At 32.9% G+C, this 25,728-nt stretch overlaps 5 protein-coding genes and 1 long non-coding RNA gene across 6 annotated transcripts; 3 read left to right on the forward strand and 3 right to left on the reverse strand.

Moving 5' to 3' along the window:
- LOC109356791 (crocetin glucosyltransferase 3-like) lies at positions 732-2,780 on the forward strand. The gene has a single exon (XM_019600329.1). It carries the CDS (start codon positions 1,083-1,085, stop codon positions 2,544-2,546), a length of 1,464 nt encoding a protein of 487 aa, XP_019455874.1. The 5' UTR covers positions 732-1,082; the 3' UTR covers positions 2,547-2,780.
- LOC109356795 (alcohol dehydrogenase-like 7) lies at positions 5,026-8,210 on the reverse strand. The gene is made up of 10 exons (XM_019600336.1): positions 8,099-8,210; positions 7,859-7,995; positions 7,712-7,758; positions 6,897-7,222; positions 6,503-6,585; positions 6,339-6,414; positions 6,130-6,194; positions 5,778-5,873; positions 5,388-5,552; positions 5,026-5,274 (listed from the first exon to the last, which is right to left on the reverse strand). The coding sequence occupies exons 1-10, from the start codon at positions 8,151-8,153 to the stop codon at positions 5,158-5,160; spliced, it is 1,167 nt and encodes a 388-aa protein (XP_019455881.1). The 5' UTR covers positions 8,154-8,210; the 3' UTR covers positions 5,026-5,157.
- LOC109356805 lies at positions 5,880-6,966 on the forward strand. The gene is made up of 2 exons (XR_002108790.1): positions 5,880-6,122; positions 6,855-6,966. It is a non-coding gene; the product is annotated as an uncharacterized LOC109356805 (long non-coding RNA).
- On the forward strand, positions 10,930-13,082 carry LOC109356798. Its single transcript, XM_019600339.1, has 3 exons — positions 10,930-11,146; positions 11,919-12,246; positions 12,678-13,082. Exons 1-3 carry the CDS (start codon positions 10,999-11,001, stop codon positions 12,883-12,885), a joined length of 684 nt encoding a protein of 227 aa, XP_019455884.1. The 5' UTR covers positions 10,930-10,998; the 3' UTR covers positions 12,886-13,082.
- Positions 15,223-16,055, reverse strand: LOC109356797 (protein YLS9-like). The gene has a single exon (XM_019600338.1). The coding sequence runs from the start codon at positions 16,017-16,019 to the stop codon at positions 15,234-15,236; it is 786 nt and encodes a 261-aa protein (XP_019455883.1). The 5' UTR covers positions 16,020-16,055; the 3' UTR covers positions 15,223-15,233.
- LOC109356787 (probable inactive receptor kinase At5g10020) lies at positions 17,772-22,013 on the reverse strand. Its single transcript, XM_019600327.1, has 4 exons — positions 21,976-22,013; positions 20,664-21,581; positions 18,658-20,160; positions 17,772-18,499 (listed from the first exon to the last, which is right to left on the reverse strand). Exons 2-4 carry the CDS (start codon positions 21,562-21,564, stop codon positions 17,910-17,912), a joined length of 2,994 nt encoding a protein of 997 aa, XP_019455872.1. The 5' UTR covers positions 21,565-21,581; positions 21,976-22,013; the 3' UTR covers positions 17,772-17,909.

A 25,728-nucleotide genomic window follows, 5' to 3' on the forward strand; every position in this document is an offset into this window, starting at 1 on the left:
TATATATATAGTCTTGGCTAACAATTATCTTAAGGACAATGGTTAAGAAGCACTAAAAAACATTGAAAAGTGATGTTTTGGTGTCAAAGTCAATTGTTAATGGTGCACAAAATTCACAATAAAATAAAGAATCACATAGGTAAAAGAGGCAGAAAAAATAAGTATGGGGAAAATAAAACAAAAGATAAAACTTACATGTGCATTTCCAATGCACAAAAATCCATGAACCAACCAACACTTGTCCTAAACACCTTAAATATTTCATGGCCTTATGTGACACCATTAAACTGAACTCAACCTAATATATATATTAGTTGAAAAACTAATACAAGGCTCAATACCAACTCATGTGAGCTTTACTGTGAATTAAGCAAATAAATTTAGTTTGTTAATGAGATTAGCCTAAGTGATGATAAGTTTGATTTTGTTAGGCTCATTGCTAGTGTTCAAAATTGAAGTAGCTTGTGTGGAGAAAGAAGAACACACACAACAAAAATTGAACACTCATATGCTATGAATTCTAAAGCTTTTTTATTGGTTGGTTCTGTATAAATAACCCACAAAACCAATAAGTGAATTGTATGATGAGTTTGCGAGTTGAGTTTTGGAGGTGAAGGAAATGGAAGACTTCAGATTCATACCACAAAACGGACCTATAGCCAACTCATTAATGAAAACAGTTTTACAAATTTTGATAATATTTCTACCTTCCTTCCTCAAAACTATGAAAAGGTACCCCAAATAATAGTATGCTAGAGTGGGATGTGGTAAATGCTACCTTTTATAAAACAACAAAGCATTAAGCATGACATGAAGGGTCATTCACATGATATTAGGAAAGCAACTTATTCTGAAGCATGTCCCACACACACAAGGAAAGTGCAAGGTAGATGAATATAATGCAGCAATAAGTGAATAATGTGTAAGTGAAGCAGGGTCATTCACATGTTCACCTGTTTTTTTTATCAACATAAGGTACTACTTCACAACATATACTTTGCTACTTCAGTATAAGTAGAAGGTTCTTGTGTTGTGCCAAATACAATACAATACAATCTCAACCATTCATACATTGACCTTCAATGGTAGAGACTAAAGCTACAAAGAGAAATGGTCACATAGTAATGTCACCTTTCATGGCTCATGGCCATCTTATCCCATTCCTTGAATTAGCAAGGCAAATCCATGAAAGGACTAGCTTCACCATTACAATAGCCATCACTCCCCTCAACATTCAATACCTCAAATCTGCCATTTCCTCCAACAATGATATACAACTTGCTGAGTTACCATTCAATTCTTCCCAACATGGTTTACCACCCAACATAGAGAACACAGAGAAGCTGCCCCTCCCTGACTTCATCAAATTGTTCCATGCATCAGTGAGCCTTGAGGCCCCTCTACGCTCCCTTGTTTCGAAGATCACACAAGAAGAGGGGCACCCTCCACTTTGTATCATATCCGATGTGTTCCACGGGTGGGTTACTAATGTTGCTGAGAGTTTCGGTACTGGGAACATAAGCTTTACCACTTGTGGTGCTTATGGAACTTTGGCTTACATTTCAATGTGGTCCAATCTCCCTCATAGGAAAACAGACACTGAAGAGTTCTGGGTTCCAGGATTCCCTAAAAACTACACATTCCAACGTTCGCAGTTGCATAAACATATAAGATCAGCTGATGGCAGTGATGCTTGGTCAAGATTCTTCATTCCACAGATTGCACTTTCTATGAAATCTAAAGGGTGGATTTGCAACACGGTTGAGGAGATAGAGCCTTTGGGGATACAACTTTTAAGGAACTATCTTCAACTTCCTGTTTGGACAGTTGGTCCTCTTCAACCACCAGCTTCACTCAAGAGTTCCAAAAATCGCGCAGGGAAAGAATCTGGTATATCTGTTGAAGCATGCATTGAGTGGCTACATTTGAAGGATCAAAGTTCTGTTCTTTACATTTCTTTTGGATCACAGAACACAATCAGTGCTTCCCAAATGATGGCTTTGGCTGAAGGATTGGAAGAGAGTGGAAAATCGTTTATTTGGGTTATAAGGCCACCTTTTGGCTTTGACATGAATGCAGAGTTTTTGGCAGAGTGGTTACCAAAAGGGTTTGAAGAGAGAATGGAGGACAACAAAAGAGGTATATTGGTTCACAAATGGGGACCTCAATTGGAGATTCTATCACACAGTTCAACAGGAGCATTTCTAAGCCATTGTGGATGGAACTCAGTGTTGGAGAGTCTGAGCCAAGGAGTACCTATAATTGGGTGGCCACTAGCAGCAGAACAAGCATATAATGCAAAGATGTTGGTGGAGGAAATGGGTGTGAGTGTAGAGCTTACACGGTTTGTGGAGACTGATATTTCTAAAGAAGAGGTGAAGAAGGTAATAGGAGTAGTTATGGACCAAAAAGAAGGGAGGGGGAAAGAGATGAAGGAGAAAGCAAATGAGATTGCAGTGCTTTTGGCAACAACAGAGAATGGTCAAGAAAATGATTCTTCTGTGAGATCAATGGATGGTTTTGTAAGAACCATTTTATCATCCTAGGCACTATGAAAAGTCACTAGGATTAAGTTAGTGGTGAGAGGTTTGGGTGGTTTGCATGAGGTTGTAAGTTCAAGCTCTTTGCCAATATTGCACCCAAGAAAAATGCAACATTTGAGTTTGAATCACTATTGAGTTATTTCAATAATAAGAATATTTCTCATGAACTACTAAGTAATCTTCTCAGGTTTTGATAATGTTTTTATTATTAATATTTTATGTCCTCTTATTTTAATAGAAGTTTTGAAATCCAACAATATAGTTAGTGAAATATTAGTTTAAAAGTGAAAAGCAACTTTAGATTTGCAAGATTAACAAACTACATAGTATTATCAATATTGATAGTATTCCTGATTTTTATTCAACCACCATGACTAATTTGACCAGAATTTTTATTTCCTTAAAGAGGTATTTTGGCACTGATTTGTAGTGTCAATCACCTTGTACTCTATATTTGGTGCTTAAATTTCATGCCTATAGTTTCTCTGTATTTTTCATAACACAATAACTACAACAAAACAATGGTTATCTTGATTATATTTCCATTAACCCAAGTTTTTAACATAAAAAATTCATAGTTAAGTTAGGACAAATCTGCCTACAATATGATACACATACAAACTGATTCTTCATAATATTCATATTAAAAAAGAATAACTTACAGCAGAAGAAAGTTGCTCAAGAATATAGGCCATTGATCATAGCATAGCACTCAGTGTGTCTTTGGACACATGAAACTTGACTTCAGATTGACCAGAAGTTGTGTCTGCATCTTGTAGCTGAAGAGGTTTAAAAAATAAAAATTAACAATATAAAGGTTGATCAAATTACTGAGACAGAATAAAATAAAACCTTTTCGGAAAGTTTGTTTTTGATCTTCTTCTAGATCATGAGCCTCGGCGACACAGTAATAAGATTGCTTTCCTTGTGATCGGGAGATCATGGGCTCAAATCCTAGAAACAGGTGGGAGCCTCATGCATATCAATAATCAATAATATCTCATAATGTTTATTGGTTGAAGTTGTAAATAGTTTGGTTTTAGATGAGCAATATATGATATTGACCACTTTAAAGAAGTTTTTGAGTTGACTTAGAATAGTAAGAGTGAATCACCATACCTAATATTGATCCAACAACTTTCAGTATCCTAAGAAATCAAGTTTGGGGGTACCTTTGAAGGTACCCATTGGTCATTAGGACCCAACAAGCACATGCATGCCTCACTGGCCACATCAAAAAGTACTTTGTCCTTGTTATTAGGACCCAACAAACAGTGAGCTAGAACCCTCAAAACTGGTTGCAAAGCTCCCAAAGCACATGAACTCTCCCTTATATCCTTTTCATCTCACTTTTCTTCTTCTTGCAAGGACACAGGTCAATTTATTTACAATATTATATCACTGGTTCGCATGTGGATATGTGTGTGCCTATGGTAGCTATTCTTCATCAAAGAAATGCTCAAGCCAGAGCTGAACAGATTATAAATTCTTGACTATGTATAATCGAAAATTCGAAATCATTACAGTTCATTAGACAAAATCAGACTATTTTTAGTTTCAGACTCTTCTGTGTAATTCTTGTTACACTATGGTATAAGATGATCAACCTTCAACCCTACTAAGAACTCTTTACATTTTTATCCTGATATAATCATGTGAATCCTTAGCTTCTTGCTATTTTGTACCAAACAAAGTCCCTCACTCTAACTTCAATGGTTTAGCAGTAACACCAATGTTATAGCTGCAAACCTATTGTTGTTACCCAAGGTGGTGATGTGAAGCAATTTTGAGTGGACAACACGAGAAGTAGAGGGCTTTATGTTCACCATTATCTTCCTGATATTCTTCTGCTCATGAGCATTGTCAGCATAGTTCATGTTCAATATACATATACACTCACTGCCACTGTTGATGGGAGAAATGGGTCATTGTGTATATTAGGAGATTCCTCGGTTAATTGTGGAGACAATACTGTATTCTACCCTCTTCTTCAGGGTCGTCTCTCTGTTTATCCATGCAATGGCTCTGATGCCACCCTTCTTCCTCAGCTTATTGGTACTCTACTCTTCTTTCTATCTTTTCTGCCATCCTTTTCTCTCATCAGTGTTGTTTACGGGTTTTTTATTGTTCCTTTTTACTCAGAAGTTGGCCAAAACTTGATGAAATCCCGCATGCAAGAATATGTTGACTGGAAAGCCGTACAGAAAGAGTTCAATCTAAGATCAACGGTAGAAAAGCGATAAAAGTGAAGACAATGCGGATCAGAGAATGCGAGGCACTCCATCTGAGAGTGGGGAAAAGATGATAGAGGAGTGTGATCCAAGGAGGGAGTATTTGAAAGAGTACTCTTCACAAAATAAACTGATAGTGTTTTTGGATTAACTTATTTTATATACCAAACAACTTCTGATTAAAAGCTCCATAAGACTGCTTTTGAAAATAGAAAATATTATTTCCTCTAGTTTGCTAGAGCTGTATGAGAATCGAAGAAATTTGAAGATACTCATTATGATAAACACCAACATGAGAAGGAAATCAAAGAACACATGTTTCCATCAAATACAAAGCAAGAGAGCACAATCCAAGATTTTACAATTACTACATAACACTGAACTCATTTGTCCATCCAAATCACACATCGAAGAGACTGTCCTTTAATCAATAAGTCGAAAGCTTTATTGATGTCCTTAAACTCTACCTCATGTGTGACAAACTCGTCCAACTTCAGTTCCTGTTGATAATTGAAGATAAACTTTACTCACAAGAAGCAGCTTCTCAAAGTCATTATTACAATTGACAGAGAACATAGACTAAAGTTGAAATAAAGGAGATTGCATACAGTACCTTGTCCAAGTAACGTTTAAGGAGAATGGGTACATCAGACTTAGGTTTGAGTCCTCCAAATAGAGACCCTATAAGGCTCTTCCCATCCAAAAGGACCTCATTAGAGCTAAGGCTCAACCTAGATTCTGGCTTGTCCACTCCTACAACAATTGTTTTCCCCCAACCCTGAAGACAATACACCAGAATTTCCAATCAATGTTCTCAAATCTCAACAAGCATGCATCAATTAAGCTCATGTTATTGGAAGGTTATTCTCATCAAGTATATGTAGTTTTATTTTATTTAGAGGATATTATTGTAGTTACATCTTTAATCATATTATATTGATGCAAGCCTATATATATATGATTTTGTAAGGAATTGTTTGGGCACAATTTGATAGAGAGAGACCTTTCTACAAGAAGCATATGCTTCATGCACCAATGATGCCATACCAACACACTCAAAGCAATAATCTGCTCCTCCATCAGTTATCTCTTTGATAATCTGCCCCACAAACCACATATAAATAATTATAAACGGCACAGCATTACAGAACTCATTGAAGTATTAAACTCATCATTCATGAAAATGCTATGATATTCGCTACTTTTTAAGACAATTTTTTTCGTTTATTCTCATGCAGAGGGGAAAGAGCGCATCTAACTTTTTTCCTTTGGCTTAAGAAGAGACTTCCAGGCCTTAGGGATTTAAACAGACAAAGAAAAGGGAAAAAATGATTGGAGCCTTGAAAAGGTTAGACCTGGCTCACAGATTTGTCTCCGCATTCTCCAGAATTGATGAAGTCTGTGACTCCAAAAATTTTCCCTGAGCAAACGAGCGGAACAAACTCATGAAATCGAAGCCATAATTTAAGCATAACAATAACATCAAATGAAAATTACAAAAGCATTATTGTTTGACTTAATGCTGCATGACTTGATGTGAAGTTAATAAACAGACATCAATTACCAATTTCACGTTTCTCTGAGTTTACATCCACCCCTATAATCCTAGTTGCTCCACAAAGTCTAGCTCCCTCAGCAACCTAGGAAACCAACCAAATACAATGAGCATTTCAATACATAACCACAAAGTACAGAAAGAAGATAGAGCTATGTTTTAATATTCCATACTGCTAATCCAATACATCCCAGCCCAAAAATTGCTACTGTAGACCCTGGCTCCACACCTGCTGTTTTCCAAGCAGCACCTACCCCTAAAAATTGAAGTTTAATCAAATGTAAGAACAACAATGTATTTACTTAATGGAATAGTGCTAAACAAACTTACTAATACATAACATCACATGCACATTTTTCATCATTTGGATACAGTTTAACATCAATTTGTTTTATGAACAACTACACTTTGATTTTGCCACCTCACATATGTTAGATCAAAGATGATGTGAATGTTGGTATTGTTTATGAAGAATTTTCCTTACCCGGGACCGTATATTCTAAGCATAATTTCTATTTGATACAGGTCTCTACTTTTAGTAATGTTTGAATGAGCAACACAAATTACCAGTTGATACACCACAACTCAAGAGGCATGCCCTGTTGGGAGGAATTGTTGGGTCAACCTTGATTAGATTGACAATATCAACCACTGTGTACTCACTAAAACTTGAAATAAACATGAAATGGTGTATGATCTCTCCGTTTAGATCGGTAAATCTACTAGTAGGATATCTATGCATCCAAGGATAGATCTTGAAAGGAAACTTGGAACATTGGTTGCTCTTTGTTGATTTGCAATCTGTACACTCCCCACAATCTGCCATGAAAATTGTCAAAACCACATCTCCTTTTGTGACTTCAGTTACATCTTCCCCTACACTTTCCACAACTCTACAACACATGAAAATTGGTTGGAACACATCATCAGCTCCTATAGTATTAAATGACTGAACTTGTAAATGAAATTGAATCATTAGAAGGTTTGCAGATATGATTTTCTTAGATACAAAATGCATCAAAAAAGACAAGAGACCATTTTTGTAACTTGTAAGATTCACAAAAAAATTCATTAAACATATAACTTAGATTGAACACCCAATTTGATCACTCAAGACTCTATAATCTATATGTACCCATCATTGAAAATTTCAAATCACCCTTCAAAACTTTCAAGTTATAGTCAAATTCATTACTCATAATCAAATTAGTCTTTTTGACAAAGTTTTGAGATATTTGATAACCAATTTGGAATTTCCAAATCTGCAGGAACCAACCGAATTGGTATAGTCCTACTAAATTAAATTACAAAATGACAATAAAAGTTTACCATACAAACAAGTGTTAATAAAATTATAAAAAAACTAAAATGCAGAAACTCACCCAATTGCTTCATGGCCCAGAATTCTAGGGAAAATTGCAGGAGGACCCTTGAAATGAAAACACAGAAAAGGATCAAAATAAAATTTTGGTTGGCCTATAGCAGAGGGTGACATTTATTTATCATTTATATAGAAAAATGAAGAGAACCTGCAAATTCCAGAAAGTAACATCACTGTGGCAAAGAGAAGTGCATATAATACGAATCCTAGCTTCACCAAACATTGGTGGTGCCACTATTATCTCCTCAATAGTCAAATCCTCACCTGGTTTTCGAGAAACTGCAGCTACAGTTTCTCAATAAAACAGAACAATACTATTTATTATTCATCATCAATTCATCATCATAATAACATTATGAACTTCAAATATTCATGAATGATGCCACACCTTTACATCTTATGGAACTTCCTTCACTTGTTTTTGCTACTTTTTTGTCTTCCATTAAAACACTCTCTGCACCTTCTTAGTGTTACTCAAGAAATGACGTAGATTATGCTATTTTTATATCCAGGGGATATATGGGAACACGATAATATAATTTCGCTTTTATGGATCCACATGTAATAATAAATGGTACTGATAAATTAAATCTAGAGTATATAATTTTATAATATAAAAATTTATATATATGCATTCAATTATTCACCTTCATTTGAATTACTTTTTTTTCTTGGGAAGTCAATCATAATTAAATATGATTGATAAATATTACACCGACAGTATATGAAAGTTAGTACATATATCTTGTTCTGTAATTTTAAATGTCTCCACGTGGTAAAATATGAAATGTTAAATTGCTTTTTATTGAGAAAAAAGGAAAGGGTTACCATTTATGTATATGATACTACCAAACAAGATATATAGATAAGGTTTCACACTAAAATATTATGATAACAAATGTTGACAAGGATAAACATATACTCTAACAGTTAGTTTGGAAGTTTAATTTTGGAAGGAAATGAATGAAAAAATGAAGGCTTATGAATCATGAAATACACTTGTAAGATGATTCATAAATCTTGATTTTCTTTTTTTCCCCTAAAAAATTAAACTCTGAACCTAAAAGATGTGATGGATACACATGCCCAAACTATAGAGCGACCCCAAACCTAATTAAGGGTCCACATGTAATGGTGCAGTTAGCCATTTCAAAAGGAACAAGTTAGCCACAACATTGACAACAACCAGAACCAATGTCATTATTGGTTAAAATCTTAATTGATATTAATGATTTTTTATCAACCTCTTTATATATACTAACAGTTTCACATGCTTTATCTATCATACTATATTCGTATTGTTCAATAAATTTATTATTATATATTAATAATGACATAAATAAAATTTATACACACAAAAGTAAAAAAATAAAAAGTGAATTATATAATTTTTAGTATCAGGATGATAATATATTTAATTCTAGAAAGATAGAAGAATAAGATGCAAGTTGGAAATAAAAAAATTATTAATATATAGAAATTAGGAAGATGCTAATTATTGTCGTGCAAGTGTTAGTATCTTTCATTTATTATAATGATATTTTATGTTTAAAATGATTAGTGTTATTTTTAATTAATAAACTATTTGTCATTGTATTTTATCCTTTTTAAAAGTTCTAGTTGTTTAATTTTTTTCAAAGGTTTCAATTGGGTCTGAAGTATAATATCATGTTGGTCAAATATTTGATTATTATAAAGGACATTTGTTGAAAATGATAATTATACATTCTGAAGTAGATTATTTTATTATCCATAAGATGAAATGATACCTTAGTTAAACAAAAAAAATTCAATCTCAAGATTGGTAGAGGTGCATATATGTTATCTCATACTTAGTATTATTCTATGTGTAATTATTAAATATATTTAAATTACAATGTAATTTTTAAGTAATTTTTTGGTTAATCAAAAGATCATGACACATAGAGTGACGCAACGTGTGGAACAACAGATGTGCACCTGATTGTTAGGGCTGATTTGAGATTAGGAAGGGTAGGAAGATGTCACATAGGTAATAAAATTTAATAGAAAAAATATAATTTAGTGACAAGAACTAAGATTTTGGCATTCTTATAATAATATTGGCATGGATGACTATATTGATTTTTTTCGAATAATAGATCAAAATAAAAATCAGATATTAAATAAGTAATCAAAGTACCAATTAAGTATAAAAAGTTATTAGATAAAACTTTTTAGGGTAACTATTTGATAATGGGCCACTCCCACATATTGAGGTTTGTATGTAAGATAGTCTTACTATCATAAACAATCGATGACTATCAAATCACAAAAAAAAAAACCTTATTTTTATGTGGATATACTCAACCTACTAACTAATAGATAAAGTTAGAATAACAAATTAAAAACAAAATTTCCTTAGAGATCACTAATAATTTTACCTTAACTCTTTATGAACAAAAATTTATTTAAGAAAAAGTTTTTTTCTATTTCATCTATAATCAAATTAGAAAAATCAACTAAAAATATTATTTAAGTGGTACATATTTGATTCTCCTTAAGCAAGATCTCGGGTTCGAGTCTAGTGGATGAAAAAATATCCGCTAGGAGAATTAGCCCCACATACTTGTGGATGTTCTCGACTCGGACATGATTGCCTCTAGTACGAAGATACATATAGAAACAAAAAAAATTTAGAAAAACCAACCAACGAGTATTAGTTTAAGTGGTACATGATTGATTCTCCCTTAACTAAGGTCTCGTGTTTGAGTCTTATCGATGAAAAAATGTTCCTCGAGAGAGTTAATGCCACACACTTGTAAATATTCTCGACTCGGACATGATTGTCTGTACTGTGAGGATACCCGTGGGAAACCAACTTTTATTCCAACATTTTTTTCTCGGCAAATTTACTCCATAGGTGCACCTTTACTCTATATCAAAAACATAAATCGGCAATTGTATGAACGAGTTTTGAGTAAGTTAATAATAATAAAAAAAGAAACTCGGCACCAGTATTAACGATTCCTTCAAAAGTGCACCAAAATGATAAATAACTTAAAAGGTACATTAAAACTGTAAATTTTGAGTCAAGATCAAGATGTGTACTAAATTTGCCCCTTTTTCTCCAATCCCAACTTTCTCACACCCCTTTAAAGTTTAAACAAAAAAAAGTAAATTTGATTTCATAATAATATAACATTGTTTCCAAATTTGCGTTAATCCATAATTACCCCTTTGAACTCTTATTCTTACAGCATAATAATAGATCTCACTCATTCACTCATTCACTCATAGATCTTGAGAAATTTTGGTTTATGTTCAGCAATGGATAGTTTCAGCGCTGAAGATCTATCAACAATTGGAGGAATCGCCACTGTTTCTCTTCTTCATTCCTTCATTCCCACTCATTGGCTTCCTTTTTCCATTGTTGGTCGTGCTCAGAAATGGACTCTCTCGAGAACCCTTCTCGTTAGTATGTTCCCCTTTTCTCTCAATTCTACTTTAATCTTTCTGGGTACCCTTAATTTATGATAAAGTTTTAATCTTGCAACTTAAATCACTCAAACTTTAACAATTACCACATCAATTGGGTTGATTTCTGAGTTATGCATAGATGTTATCATTTCTAACTGAATCAGTTTTAATGGAAGATCAATGCTATGTTTGGAAGGATTGGATAGAGTGGTATGGAATAGGAGCAATTAAGTTTCCATTGTTTTGGTGTTCTTTTAACATATTATAATGGATTGAAAAGGGAACCTTAAATTGTTTCCCCCTTAATTTGGGGTGGAATCAATGGAATGAAACAGGAAGGTGACTCCCTTTCCATTATGTCTTCAAACTCCCCAACAAGGCGTTGGTCTAGTGGTGTAAGGCCCTGCTAGATCCCCAGAAAGACCAAAGAATCAATGGTTCGATTCCTAGGAGCAACACTTATTGGGAGGGATAGTCATGTACTCATGTACCCCGAAAGGGATTAGTTCGTTAACCATAAGTGAGGGATACTCTTGGTAGTACAAAAAAAGAGCATAAGTTGTTTTGTTCTGCTAATATAATTATATGTTTGTATTAATAGTCAGAAGCATCAGTGAAATAAATGTAGAAGAGTGAAGCATGGTGCAAATACTTTAGTAGTTAAATATAAATTCAATTGATATCAAAAAATCAATAACCTCTAATATTAGTATTACAACCACATCATCTGTGTCACTGTATTTTGTACTTTGTCCATTTTCTTCCTGCAGCTGCATTTGGAGCAATTTTACACGTAGTATCCACTTCACTGCTTGGTATAACAGCAATCACCATGGCAAACACCATTGCTGGTGAAGAAACAGTGCATAAGCTTGCTTCACTTTTGCTCGTATTTCTTGGTGGTGGTTATATTCTGTTGTTTTTGATGGGAAAGGGTGGTCATAGTCATTCGCACAACCAACCTATGGAGAAAATGGCCGTTGCCGGACTCATTCTTGTTCCTGCATTGTCTCCGTGTGCAACAACACTTCCAGTATTTCTTGCTGTTGGAAATTCATCTTCCATGATGGTGCTTGCCATCCTTGTGCTGCTCATCAGGTATCAATCAATTGCATTAAACATGTAAGAGTTTTTGTTTTGGTGTTAACCATTTGTTTTGACAACTTATGCCAAAACTTCAAGTATGCAAGTGATTTTAGACTCTTTGCTACAATGCAGTGCCATCTCGGGTACTTTTGTTCAACAAACATTTATAACTTTAGAAGGCAGTGATGAGATGGTTAATTGTCCAGCTAGATACCTTGATTACTTTTACAAAACTTTGAGTAATAGACTGCTGAATTTAATAATCCTGATTTCCGTCTATGAAATTTTGGACGTTGTTCTGTACTAAAGTTGCATAATCTTTGAAACCCTGAATGCTTATGCCAAATTGTCCTAGTTTGGTTTAAAAGATGTTTGTTTGTGAATGTTCTATGTTTGGAGATTTTTGTTACCTTTACTAAATTTAACACATACTGCATTTACAGCACAATATCGGTGATGACTTCGCTAGTAGCGTTGTCATTCTACGGGGCCAGTCAGCTGAAGTTTCACTGGGTTGAACGATACGACAAGCTTCTTGTTGGTTCAGTGCTGTGTTTAGTAGGAGTGTTGACCCTGATTTTCCATGATCACGATCACGGGGAGGTAGGTTCACTTGGAGAGCACTCACATAGGAAGATCATTTCCTTGTGAGACAGTAGAAATATATAAATGACTTGCAATTATGTGTGTTTGAGTATTCTCATAGTATTGTTGCCATTTTGTATCCAAAGAAAAAGAAGTATTGTTGCTACTTAGAGAGCTTGATTATCTTCTTCTAGTGAAAGTGGATGTACACGGTGTTTACAATGTGAAGTGAATGAATATTCAAATTATTAAGGTTTAGTGAAGGCAATGATTAAGGTTTAGTTTGGATTGTAAAAAATTATCATGATATGAGTAAATTGGGTTGAGTTAGAGTTGTTGAAAATCTGACCCTTATTCTGGAGTTGCAGAAATATTGCTACAGTCAGTGTTACTTGCACAAAATTGTTACACCATCTTTACACTTTCATTGTTCATAAAAATAAAAGAGAAAATGTATTGGAAAATGTGTTTCTCGCTTTTGTATTATAAAAAAAAGCAAGTGACATAAGAAAGGTGCAATGAAGTGTTGTGCAAATAACATAATTGTTATATTCTTTGTGTTGAGCACATGAATAATGACTTTTAGATACAAGTTCAGTGAATGGAGAGGTTGTGGTTGGATAGTTACAGACTCAGTAAAACCTTGAAGTATTGTGAAGAAATTTTGGTGTGCATAAGAGACAGATATAGTGCCATTTTTTGTAAACCAAGGGTTTGTTGCAAGATTTATGCTTTGGTTCTTGATTTTCTTTACTAACGTTCTTTTCATTTTATGTAATGACTAATAAATGAGGGAAAGATCTCTACTCTTTGTTTGGTGTCCCTTATCATCAAGGGCTTAGAGCATCCCCATTGGGACGTTCCTCACACCATTCTTAATATTACCGATTCTTCAAACCAAACCTCACAGTGGCAGAGGGATCAAGCAAAAAAAAGAAGATGCAGGTGAAATATAAGTATCGGGAGAAAGATTTGTGTGAAAATGTATCTACGTATAGACAATTAATAAAATATTGATAACAAAAAACATATTTGCGTAGAGATAATTAATAAAATATTGATAACACATTAAAAATTTAAATTAAGTCCTAGCAAAAAACATAAATATATTTATCTCCATTGTTGGATATCTCTTTTGACAAGTTTTTTCTCAAATGTATATTGTATGTAGGGTTTATTTATGTACATGTGTTGATCCCTGAAAATGTCATGAGGTGTTCGGAAATGGTTGAAATAGTTGAATGGGAGGATCACTATGACTATAGTGCTTGATAAATTTACTAAAAATGAAAATGATTTATTTGATATTATGGATGACTGATTACAGAAAGACCATTTCGTTTTTGTGGGTTGGTCCGGTTTATTGTTCTTTCCTTACGCCTATTTCGCCTTGGGAGGTTGGTTCACATGTACGACCTTTGTAACTTCATGGTATACTTATGAATAAAAAGTATTTTTGAGTGAGTTTGGTAATTTATTCAGAAGTGTAAACAGGCAGGGACAGGTTATGGACAACAACTTTCTCCACATAAAATGCTTAGTCTAACACATGGTTAAACATATTCCTTATAAACCATATACACATCTTCAATCCTCTTATTTATGAAAAGATTTAGTATGAGGGTATATCATTTTCTTAAAGGATAATGAGAAGAAAACTCTTATAACTCTGCATACACATCTTCAATGCCCCGTTTACTAAGTAATATACTGCATAAAATTCAACTTAACTATTTAATGTTTCATCCTTTACTTTTTTCATGTTGTCATTGTGACAGGTTGGAACTTAGATGTCAGTGCAAAGTTGTCTCATTCCACATTACTGTACTATTTAATTGCATATTTGCATAATTCAACTTTACTATAAGCTTTTTAAACAAATTCAACTTTACTTTAAGCTTTTTAAACAAAGGCTATCACCTTCCTATGAGCATACTTACAAAACTTCATTCTCCTATGTCCTATCAGTGGCTTCATGTATCAGGTGTAGATAGAGTCAAAATTTGTTATTCTATGCGATATCTATCATATATAAATCTCTATCATTCATATGTTAATTACTATTGACTTTCAAATAAAAATATCATAAATCAAGTGTGGATGTCGGTGCATAGATTTTAAACTCTTATATAAATAAATGTTGGACGATAAAATGATAATAAATAAATGTTGGACGATAAAATGACAATGTATAAAAACATAATTTTTTTTATACTTTTTTAAATCAGATAAGCACAATTAATACAGTCAATTAAATTATAATTCTCAAGATAAGAACAGAGACAAGCTTCTACAAAGACTCAAATGTAAATACATAATGCTAAATAATTAGTTCTTTTGTTAAAAAATATACTGTCTCTAACTAATAAATGTGTTAAATATCAATATTATTAATTAAATAATATGAGAAATAATCAAATTTTGAATGCCCATAAAACATAGGCACGATAATAACAATGCATGGAGACAATTTTGGCCCCTGGTGCTAATTTATCTACGGTAACATCACAATCAACTTTAACAGTAATTTTACCAGTTTTAACGAATCCCACCGTTATTTTCAACGGTGCTATCAGCTTCACCGTTAACGGAACCTTCTCTCTGCTCTGCACCTTCACCATTTCCGTTTCTTCTCGACTCCTCAGCTTTATCACGTTACCTTGTAACGTTGTCTTAAACACCGTTAGGTTATTTGACGGCTGATAAAACTCCGGCAATACTCCGTTACATAACATCACGTCTTTGAAGTAGATCTCAACGGAGCTATTCTTCTCGTAATGAAACCCGATCTTACGGTTAGGGTTATTTGCCCTGAAAGTGACGTGGAATTCCGGCGAGATTGACGTCATGTTGAATCCTCTGATATCGATGCTGTCGATGGAATACTCGAGTGCTTTTGGTCGGACAACGAGGTAGAATATAGCGGCGGTGAGGGCGAGGAGAGAGATTAGGGTGAAGAGGATTCCGGTGAACCAGAAACACCAGTGGCAGCGGCAGCGGTGGGTGTTAGGGGTAGCTAATTGATTGAACTTTTGGGCGTTTTCTGGTGGAGGGACACGATAAACTTGGTCCTTGGGAATCTTCACGACGTAGGTTCTGGGTGGAGCAGAAGCGGGTTTAGTGGGAGGACGAGACGGCGGCGATTCGGGTTGGGGGGAAATAAGGGCTGAGTCCGGAGGGTGATCAACTCGGTCACCCATTGAGTGAGTGTGAAGTAGTAATTGTCTCGTCGATCAGAATATGTAACATAGAGAATATAATATTGTTGTCCCAAATAATATTCCTAACTTCCGATATTTTGAATCAATGATATATGGAAGCAATGTTATTTAAATAAAACTAAAAATAGAATTTAATTTTCTAATTAATATATCATATTTTTATTGTTATACAATATAGTTTGGGATATTATTTAGGCAACAAATGATTGTAGTATAGTAGTAGATTAGGATTATCACATAATAAATCAATTTTTAGCTGATATATATAATTACACAAATAACGAAAATAAGTATATATGAATATAATATGTTTGTACACATGTATTTCTATCATCATGTGAGTATCTTAGACATGATTATTAGTGTATTATTTAATGTATATGTGTTAAATGGTTATTGACTCTATAATAAAATTAATATGTATGAATGATAAATAATGTAAATGACATATAGTAATAAATACAAAAAAAACTAATAACATGTGTATATGTAAAATAGTCAATCAACTTTGTAAGATTTTAGGTAAATTTATAAATTCCTTCCTAAAATGATTTATATGTCATTATTTCTATGTATAAAGGAAAATATTTTAGAGTTTTACATATATGTCATGTAAATATAATTTTTATATGGTTAGCACATCCTAAATATTAAAGTGCATAGTATAGAAAACTCTTTTTCCTTACACAGAATCTATATTATCCTCCTCTCATCTTAATGCAACACAAGTCAACGTATCTGATTTATTCTATTATTATATATATTTTCCATTTTCTTTAGAAAAATGGTGGGTTCAATTTAGTACAAGGAAAGAGATAAAGATTTTTTGTAGAAAAAATATATTCTGCGAGTTCAATTAAATTTTGTTTTACACTTCCATCATCCAACCATGTGAAAGGTAAAAAATCGAAGACCACTAATTTCTAAATAAAAATTAATTTTATTATGATATATTGTTGATGCAAAAAAAAATCATTAAACATATTTCACTTTTATAATAGTCAGCTCAATGATAATATGGGATTGACTAATAGTGTAAAAAGTTTAAAGAAATGACAATAATATTTATTTATGCATTATTAATGTAAAAATTTATATATAATTAGTATATCATTCAACATTTGTTTGTTATACTTTTTTAAAAAGTCAATGATAATTATAAACAAATCATGATAGATAATAGAAGTATAAACCTGTTTTGTAAGAGAAGTATAAACTTGCTTAAGGAGTAAGATACATAGATAGACTATAAAAAATAGTTTATTTTGTAAAAGAAACTATTTCCTTAATATTAATTTTTTTCCAAAAGGAGATTTTGAAAAGAAAAATTATTTTGTATTTGGATCCAATTAATGTTTAATAAAAAATTCTTAAAACTCACTTATCTTTTATAAAGATATTTTTCTTTATTTCAGAAGCTAAATATCATCTGTTTTTTATGTGGAAAAAATCATTAACTTCTGATCAATGCACTTTTTCTGGTTACCACCAACATATTTTGGTCCAAATGAAAACGGCTAAATATCATATATGAAGATGAATTCAATATCTGAATATTTGTATATATATAGTGGCCTAGTTGTGTAAGGCACTGCTAGATCCATACGATAATTAAATGGTTAATAGTTCAAATCTCGTTAACGATATATGGTGGGAGAGACAATCATACAACCCGAAAAGATGAGAGAATAACATTGGTAGTACCCAAGAAACAAACAATATTGTAAGTTCAACAATATACACTATGTCCATTCAAGAGTTGAAAAGAATGAACTTTCTTGATAAAGAATTTAACACACTTGAAAAGTAGATTAAACAAAACAAATTATAGATAATGATGTTAGTGGTTAAAGTCTATGATCAAGAATTCTAGTTTATTGTTGAAAGATCTTCAAAAATTGTACTCATATCTGGTCTATCTGATGGAGGAAGTATGCATCTCAGGGCCACTTTTAGCATATCATCAAGAATTCTACATGATCTTTCATCACAGTGTTGTTTGTCCATAAGAAACCTATCAAAGCATTGGCTATAGTTGTTTTTTTCAGCTAAGAATCTAACCCAATCTGTGAGTTCAATAACTCCTGCAACCCCGGAAACTATTTCTACTGAGTTTCTTCCTGTTAGGAGTTCTAACAAGACTACTCCAAATGCATACACATCACTCTTTAAGGATGGACTTGGTTTGTTTGATCTAGCGAATTCGGGAGGTCGATAACCAAGTGCACCAGCTTTCAACACTTGCTCTGCAGTACCAGCAGGCGTAAGTATCCGATGCAAGCTGTAATCCGTGAGAAGGACATTTCGGCTAGGAGTTTCTAGTAGGATGTTTGTGGATTGGAGGTTGCCATGAGGTATGGCTTTCTCATTGTGTAGGTAATTCAGACATCGCGCCACGTCTACAGCGACCCTGAGCCTTTCCTCGAGTGATAAAGGTTGAAGATTTCTTTTATCTGCCTCTGCAGAAAACAAATTTGAAACAAGCAAATGAAACTGGTTTCATGCATTTGAAGTTTCTAACACACAAGTTAATCAAATTCTATAGGGTTGATAACCCTTCACACACAGGAATATCAAAATTTTCATGCTGCAATCAAACATGAAACTACAAACTTACCATGGAGATAACTGTCCATAGATTGTGCATTCATGTAATTTGATATGATCAACCTCTCATGCTCCTTCGTCCCGAGGAAGTAACCCTGAATAGAAACCAGACTTGGATGCTTTATAGTCCCAAGTTTCTTTACTTCCCTTGCAAACTCCTGTTTTCCTTTGGTTATTCCTTCCCTTAACCATTTGATAGCCAATGCATGACCAGATTCAAGTGTAGTCTTATACAGTGTTCCGTGACAACTCCTTCCAATAACTTCTGCTGGAGCACTTGAAAGTTCTTCTGTGGTAACCATCAACGACCCGTCGAGCATATGCAAGTCCCCAACCAGATTGTCCAGAGAGGATATTCTGAGTGAACCAGGATTCTCGATCTGATGGCTTTTAGAGGACGAAGGATTTGACGTAGACGAAGGATAAATTGGCAAATGTGATCCTTCACCATTGTAAACTAATTCAGGATGGCCAAGATCTTCCGGATTCGTTAACACTGCATGAATGATTCCAGCATCATCATCATACCCCCTTTGAGTAGAAGGTAATCCTTCTAAATTTTTATTAGGTGCCTCGCTATTTAATGTGGAAGAACTCTGTTGAATGATGACTCTTTCTGCATTTTGTTTAGAAGTCTTTTCATTTTGCCAAAGAAGCCTATAGTAAATGATTATAATACCCATAAAAGCGATCACGAAAGCACCAGTAACCGAACTTCCGATCAAGGCTCTCATAGTTGTGGATTTTTTAAGTGACCAATCATCTGGTGATAATGTTGAAGGTGGAAATATCAACAGGGTATTTCCGGGATGAAACGCTGATTCCGGAAAATGCATTAAGTTGTCTGGTACAACACCAGAAAGATTGTTGAAGGACACATTGAATCCTCTCAAATTAACTGGAAGGTCATTCGGAATAGTACCTTCCAATTTGTTGACACATAGATTGAGATATTCTAAATTGTAAAAACTACTTATATTTGAAGGAAATAGCCCACTCAAGTTGCTGTATGAAAGATCAAGAGACACAAGACTATAATTCTCAGCAGAAACAAATGGATTATTCGGAATTTGCTGAAGTTGAATAGGAATTGGTCCAGAAAAGTTATTGTTCGAAAGGTTAAGATCCGTCAACTTGGTTGAGGTGAAAAGGCTAGGTAGAAGGAAACCAGAAAGTTGGTTAAGACTAAGATCAATCTCTTCTAGTTCAAGGTATGTCCCCAAGATTGGTGGGAGAAAACCCTCCAATGAGTTATTGGATACCTTAAGTGTTGTTAGCCTTAAAAACTGAGAAGTTTCATTTGGCAGCATTCCCGTCAATGAGTTTGAGCTAAGCTGAATAACTTCCACATAGTCACCCCAATACTGGATCCTTGTAATATCGCCCGAAAGTTCGTTATAACTCAAGTCCACAATGGCACAGTGGCCTACTGTGAGAGGTAAGGGGCCTGACAAGTTGTTTGAAGATAAATTAAGCTTCTTAAGAGTTACTGAGGTAATACTTCGAACCGGACCTGCAACGAAGAAAAGGTTAGTCTAAATTGTAAAGAATGAGAATTAAAGATAAGCAGTAATGCATTGGATGACTCAAGTAGTATTTGATGCCATGAATATGGTTTGTGCTGAAAAATTGAGGAGACACAATAGTGGAAAACTAACAAGGTTTCTAAGTGCAAAATAAAATTGTTAATCACTTGTAGATTCCTTGTGAACAGATTTTGTGACTGCTTATAAGAATGTTTCTACTTAACAAACTGAAAAGACACTATAAGGAATGAAGATATGAAAAGAGTTCTTTCCTTAAGGTCTGATAAAAGTTACTTATTTTGTGGCACACTAAACCAAAGTACCCTGTGAAAAAAGGTCTAACATCAACTACATGTTCTCCCATGACATGTTTAGATGATTGAATATGAAATTGAATCCATAGATTAATGTGTTTGATGTTGAATATGAGTCAAGTACTTTGAAGAAACAGTATGATTACAGTATACAGAGAAAACAAGAAACAAGTTACCTTCAAGCTTGTTTTGACTAAGATCAAGTTCAGACAACAGCATTGAACTTTCCTTCAATAAATCTTCTGGTAGTGAACCTGACAACTGGTTGCATCCGAGTCGAAGAATCCTTAATGATACCGCAAACGCGAAGGAAGGTATATTACCCACCAACTGATTACTACTAGCATCAAAGACCATTAAATTGTCAAGGTATGGCATGCCATCATGGGCAAATAGCTCTCCAGACACGGAATTGTGACTAATATTTAAATGTCGAATAGAGGAGAGAAATGAGTCATTTCCAAGTCTCAAATCCAATGTACCAGAAAAATTATTGCTGCTTAAGTCAACATGTAGAACACTACCCATCAGACAGAATATGTGCATGATATCACCAGAAAAGTTATTACTATGCAAATCTATGTACTTCAACCTCTCAAGTTTGTAAAAGTCAATAAGAACAGCACCTTCAAATTCATTTGAAGAAAGATTCAGATATAGTAAACTACTTAATTCAGCAATATTAGGTGGTACCAAGCCATGAAACTTGTTGAGGGACAAATCAAGAAATTCAAGTGACACCATTGAACCAATATATAAGATACTTCCAGTGAATTGATTGTTCATAATTGACAAATTGTAAAGCATTTTAAGGCCACTAATTGCAAGGAAATTGAACTCTCCAACCAAACCAGCATTATCCAAAGTAATTGATATAACATTGCCTTCACTACACAATATGCCATACCAGTTCTGAGGACATCCATATGAATCTAAAGACTTAGAATCCCAAGAATTAAGAATAAGTTCAGAAGGGTCATTCTGAATGCTATTCCTGAGTTCAAGGAGTGACTCAATATCTGAACTCCCAAATGCAATAGCCACTGACAACAACAATATCAACCAAGTAGAAAACATGCTTTTCCAAGTAAGTCCTGCATCATGCATCAACAACACACATGTATAACTTTTGAATGTTGTTCGGATAAACAACTTAATTAAGAGCTTATTCAAATAAACTTTGTTTAAATAAGCTAAAATAAACTTCTCTGATTATAAGCTATTTTCATATAAGTTGCTGTATATAATTCCAAACATTTTATGACTAAGCTCTTCCAAATGCTCCTAAATCTATAATGCAATGCATGCATATAAAGGCCAAAATGTCAACAATGCAGCCAAATATCACTTTTTTGCATTGTCTCAATAGTTACTAATCTCATATCCAATCCTTATAATTATTAAAGAATAAAGCTACTTCCAAAGTTGACAACAGATTTTTTTCTTATAACAAAGAAATAGATAAGGTAATGAATGCATTCTTATTACCTCTTAGTTCAGAAGCAGTAGAGTTGAACAATGAAGAACATACGCAGCAACAATGCTGACCAAGGACACTAGAACAAAAGCACAGTAACTTTGCAAAGGATTTTGTAGTAAAAAACAATGCTTTTTTTATGAGAAGTTGTTATGAATATGACCAATAAAGTGAGTGGTTATAGTAGAGTGCAGTATATGTGGGAAATATATGATGAAGATAAAATATATGGAGAGAAAATGAGAAGGAAAATGAAGTCATGAAGTGATAGTAAGAAGTAGAGAAGAGTAGTGAGGAATAGAACAAAGTGTGAAAAAAGGGTAGGTGTTGTTTTTATCATCACATGATTAAGGTTTCATTAGTTGAAGCAAAAGAGAAAGAAATGAACAAAATGGTTCATAGTTGTGAAGTGAGAAAGAGTTAACAAGAACATAGCTTCAGTAGTTTTTCTCAGATACAAAATAACTATTCTGTCATACTATTATTATATTGGATAAATCTTCCTAAAATTCTTTTAATCACTAGAAAATTTTAAAGGATTTTAATGCTTATTGCATTTTCAAGATTATAAAACATTCATTTTACATTAATTACTTATTTTAGTATTGCTTTCTTTCTTATTTCTTTGTCATTTGAAATATTCTGTATTTTTTTTTCTTTCTATCTACCTAATTCATTTATAAGTTCAATAGTAATTTGTTCATGTATATTAAAAAAATTGGTAAAACTATTTCTCATTCTTGAATTTATTGAAATTTAAATTAACATTCTAAAATTACTCTTCTATTATTATAAGCAAGTTAAATGTTCATATAAGTATATCAAAAAATAGCAAAAGCATTTAATATTCCTCTGAACTGATTCAAAGATGTTGATGGCTAAAACTTTAGTGCACTGCTTTGTCAAAAACCTTTCATATTCATCCAATTAATTAATGGGATTAATTTCCTCAACAATAAACACCATAATAAAAAACAAACAAAAGTTGATTCAAGTGGTATATTAATCATATTCACACACCTTTACCCTTCTTAGTACTATGACTTTTACTCTAAAAATTAAGGATAAATTACTGGATGAAAATAAGGCAGCATAGTTGTGATTATTGGAAATAAAAAACAAAGAAAGTGCTTTCTGAATAAAAAATTATTTTATTAAGCTTTTTCATTTAATTTAAATTTTCAATGAAAAGTTTAAAGGAATAGTTTATCTAGTATTTGCATTAAGGATCGGGTCAAAGAAGTATTAAAATAAAAGTTTTATTATCATTCTTAATTGATTTAATTTACCAATGAAAATGAGTCTTTAATTGATTTTATTTGGATTCTCTTTGACTAATTGAGAATTGGGCCAGAGTGGTTTAATGGTAATGCAAGCCATTATAGTCCGTGGCAAATAGTATGAGTAACAATGAAATACCTAAGACATGTCAAGGGCCCAATAATTATAAGACAACTGGAATATCAAGCAATAAAAAAATTAAGGAACTAATTCTGTTCATTCCAACAAGCGTCGCTCTCAGGAATCGAACCCTTTACATTGTGATCCTTCTGAGAAACTAACGAAACCTTACACTACTAGACCAACAACTTGTTGGTAGATACATTTAGATTGGGTTGACCCAAATCCGACTAAAAATTAGATCCAATCACTGATACAATTTAAGACACAATTTCATTGCTCAAAATTACAATCCTTTTTTTTCATAACAACATTAATTTGTCAAAAACATACCAGAATAGGGTTTAACTAAGAGTTCAATCTCAAGGCCATCATAAACAAAATATCAACTAGCTAGTACAACCCAAAACACCAAATAACAACAAAAACAAAATAAAAAAAATGCCACAATACTTTCAATACTCAAATCTTCATCCATCTTAGTTCAAAATCACTATAGTAAGTCATTTAGTAAATTCTATTATTTTTAAAAAATATAAAAGGTTGTGTTAAATTGAATATGAAAACATAAATTCAATGCTTGAATAAGGTTATTAGCTTTTAAATGAATTGAATCAAACTTATTTGCTTGTCTTTGTGTTAGAGTTTTATATTTTTATGTTTTGGCTTAATTCTTCACAAGAAATTAAACTTACATGGTGAATTTTCATTTTTTCTGAATTATAACCCATACAACAATTATTCAGTATTTTATCTACAGTTATAGTAAGAACCTTGAACCAGATAATACATGCATGCATATGTGATACATGCACCTTATAAAAATGTGATATATTCATTCTCCTTGCATAACTTAGACATGGTTTGTCACACATCACTCCCTTGGTGATGTTGGTTCTTATTAGGTACAAAGAGATAATCTAAAGTACCTAACTTCTTCATAGGTCACTGCCAACTATTGGAGAGAAACAACAAAATGTCAAAAAATGCATCTATTCCTTAATTTTCCTCAACATCATTATATTCTCTTTTCCTCGACATCTGTTGGAGGCAATCATGTCCGAGTCGGGAACATCGACAGGTATGTGGGGTTAACTCTCCCAGCGGACATTTTTTTCCATCCATAAGACTCGAACCCGAGACCTTACTTAAGGAGAATCAAGCATGTACCACTAGAACCAACGCTCGTTGGTACTTTTTTAATAGTTAACATGATTGTAACATGTACCCTACATTTTTATATTATAATCAACTACAAAAAAATATCAAGATAAGAAGTGAACTTATGTGTTTGAAGAGAATTTACCCAATAAATAACATAAAGAATTTACCTGATTAATTGTATATAAAAAAATATTATTATTATGTGTAACTCTCACACCTAAACAATGAATTTCTCGCATATCATATAGAGTTAGAATTTTAATGAGATTTTATAGTTTGTGACTTAGGGCATATGTTAAAGATATTTAAGTAAGTAAAAAACTTTTATGGAAAAAAATAAAGCATCACATTTTAACATATTAAAAATCATTTATTCACGTAATTTTTAAATATCTTGACATGTATTATTTTGAACGGACATTATAAAAAGTCTACCCAATTGACTCAGACATCAATATGAATATGAAATAAGTGATAGTTTATATAATGAATTAATGATGGAGACGTGACTATTTTTGTTTCAGAGTAGACATTTTTTATTATTTCAGAAGTAGTAAGTGTACAATGCACAAGATCAAGACATTAAATTATACTAATTAAATTGGTTAATGTTTCTACATATAATATACTGCAAAATATGTTTATTTGACCAGCTTTGTTGGCATCTTAACTAATTTAATCTTGCACCATCACAAGCATATAATAAGCATTATATTTTTCGGCTTCTAGTATTATTCTCCTCTGCTTTCTCTCTCGCCATCTTATTCTCTTTTCTAGTTAAATATTCCAAATTATCTTTTCCATTTTTAAAACAATTTTTCTTTCAATTTGTTTATTGCTTTTCTAGATACCTTTCAGTTGCAATAAAATAATTTAAAAAACTACAAACGAATGTTGTTTCAAGTGGTATATATTTGATTCTCACTAAACAATATATTGAGTTCAAGCCTTGTGGATAAAAAATATCCGCTAAAAAGTTAGTCTCATATACATGTGGATGTTCTTAACTCAAATAATATTTTCTCAAGTGTGAGAATACACTTAGAAAACCAAAAAAAATAATTTAAAAAAACTAGGTACCTTTATAGGGGACGTTAGTGGGTTGTTGCAACTTGCATTTGATGGGGGCTATGAAACAAATCTCACAATACTTTATCTTTTCTTTTCCTAAACTTTTCTAGAAAGTTTTTTATTTCAGT

This window comes from Lupinus angustifolius, chromosome LG09, assembly GCF_001865875.1.
Source record: "Lupinus angustifolius cultivar Tanjil chromosome LG09, LupAngTanjil_v1.0, whole genome shotgun sequence".
In the NCBI taxonomy this organism is placed as follows: domain Eukaryota; kingdom Viridiplantae; phylum Streptophyta; class Magnoliopsida; order Fabales; family Fabaceae; genus Lupinus; species Lupinus angustifolius.

Excerpts from the sequence above, each read along its gene's own strand:
- LOC109356797 (XM_019600338.1), bottom strand. The coding sequence starts at position 16,019 with ATGGGTGACCGAGTTGATCACCCTCCGGACTCAGCCCTTATTTCCCCC.
- LOC109356791 (XM_019600329.1), top strand. The coding sequence starts at position 1,083 with ATGGTAGAGACTAAAGCTACAAAGAGAAATGGTCACATAGTAATGTCA.
- LOC109356795 (XM_019600336.1), bottom strand. The coding sequence starts at position 8,153 with ATGGAAGACAAAAAAGTAGCAAAAACAAGTGAAGGAAGTTCCATAAGA. Across the intron at positions 5,553-5,777 it reads CATATGCTTCTTGTAGAAAG|GGTTGGGGGAAAACAATTGT; the intron begins GTCTCTCTCTAT and ends TATTGTCTTCAG. Across the intron at positions 5,275-5,387 it reads TTAAACGTTACTTGGACAAG|GAACTGAAGTTGGACGAGTT; the intron begins GTACTGTATGCA and ends AATTATCAACAG.
- LOC109356787 (XM_019600327.1), bottom strand. The coding sequence starts at position 21,564 with ATGTTTTCTACTTGGTTGATATTGTTGTTGTCAGTGGCTATTGCATTT. Across the intron at positions 20,161-20,663 it reads TAGTCAAAACAAGCTTGAAG|GTCCGGTTCGAAGTATTACC; the intron begins GTAACTTGTTTC and ends TCTTCGTTGCAG. Across the intron at positions 18,500-18,657 it reads TATGGACAGTTATCTCCATG|AGGCAGATAAAAGAAATCTT; the intron begins GTAAGTTTGTAG and ends TGTTTTCTGCAG.
- LOC109356798 (XM_019600339.1), top strand. The coding sequence starts at position 10,999 with ATGGATAGTTTCAGCGCTGAAGATCTATCAACAATTGGAGGAATCGCC. Across the intron at positions 11,147-11,918 it reads CTCGAGAACCCTTCTCGTTA|CTGCATTTGGAGCAATTTTA; the intron begins GTATGTTCCCCT and ends TTCTTCCTGCAG. Across the intron at positions 12,247-12,677 it reads ATCCTTGTGCTGCTCATCAG|CACAATATCGGTGATGACTT; the intron begins GTATCAATCAAT and ends CTGCATTTACAG.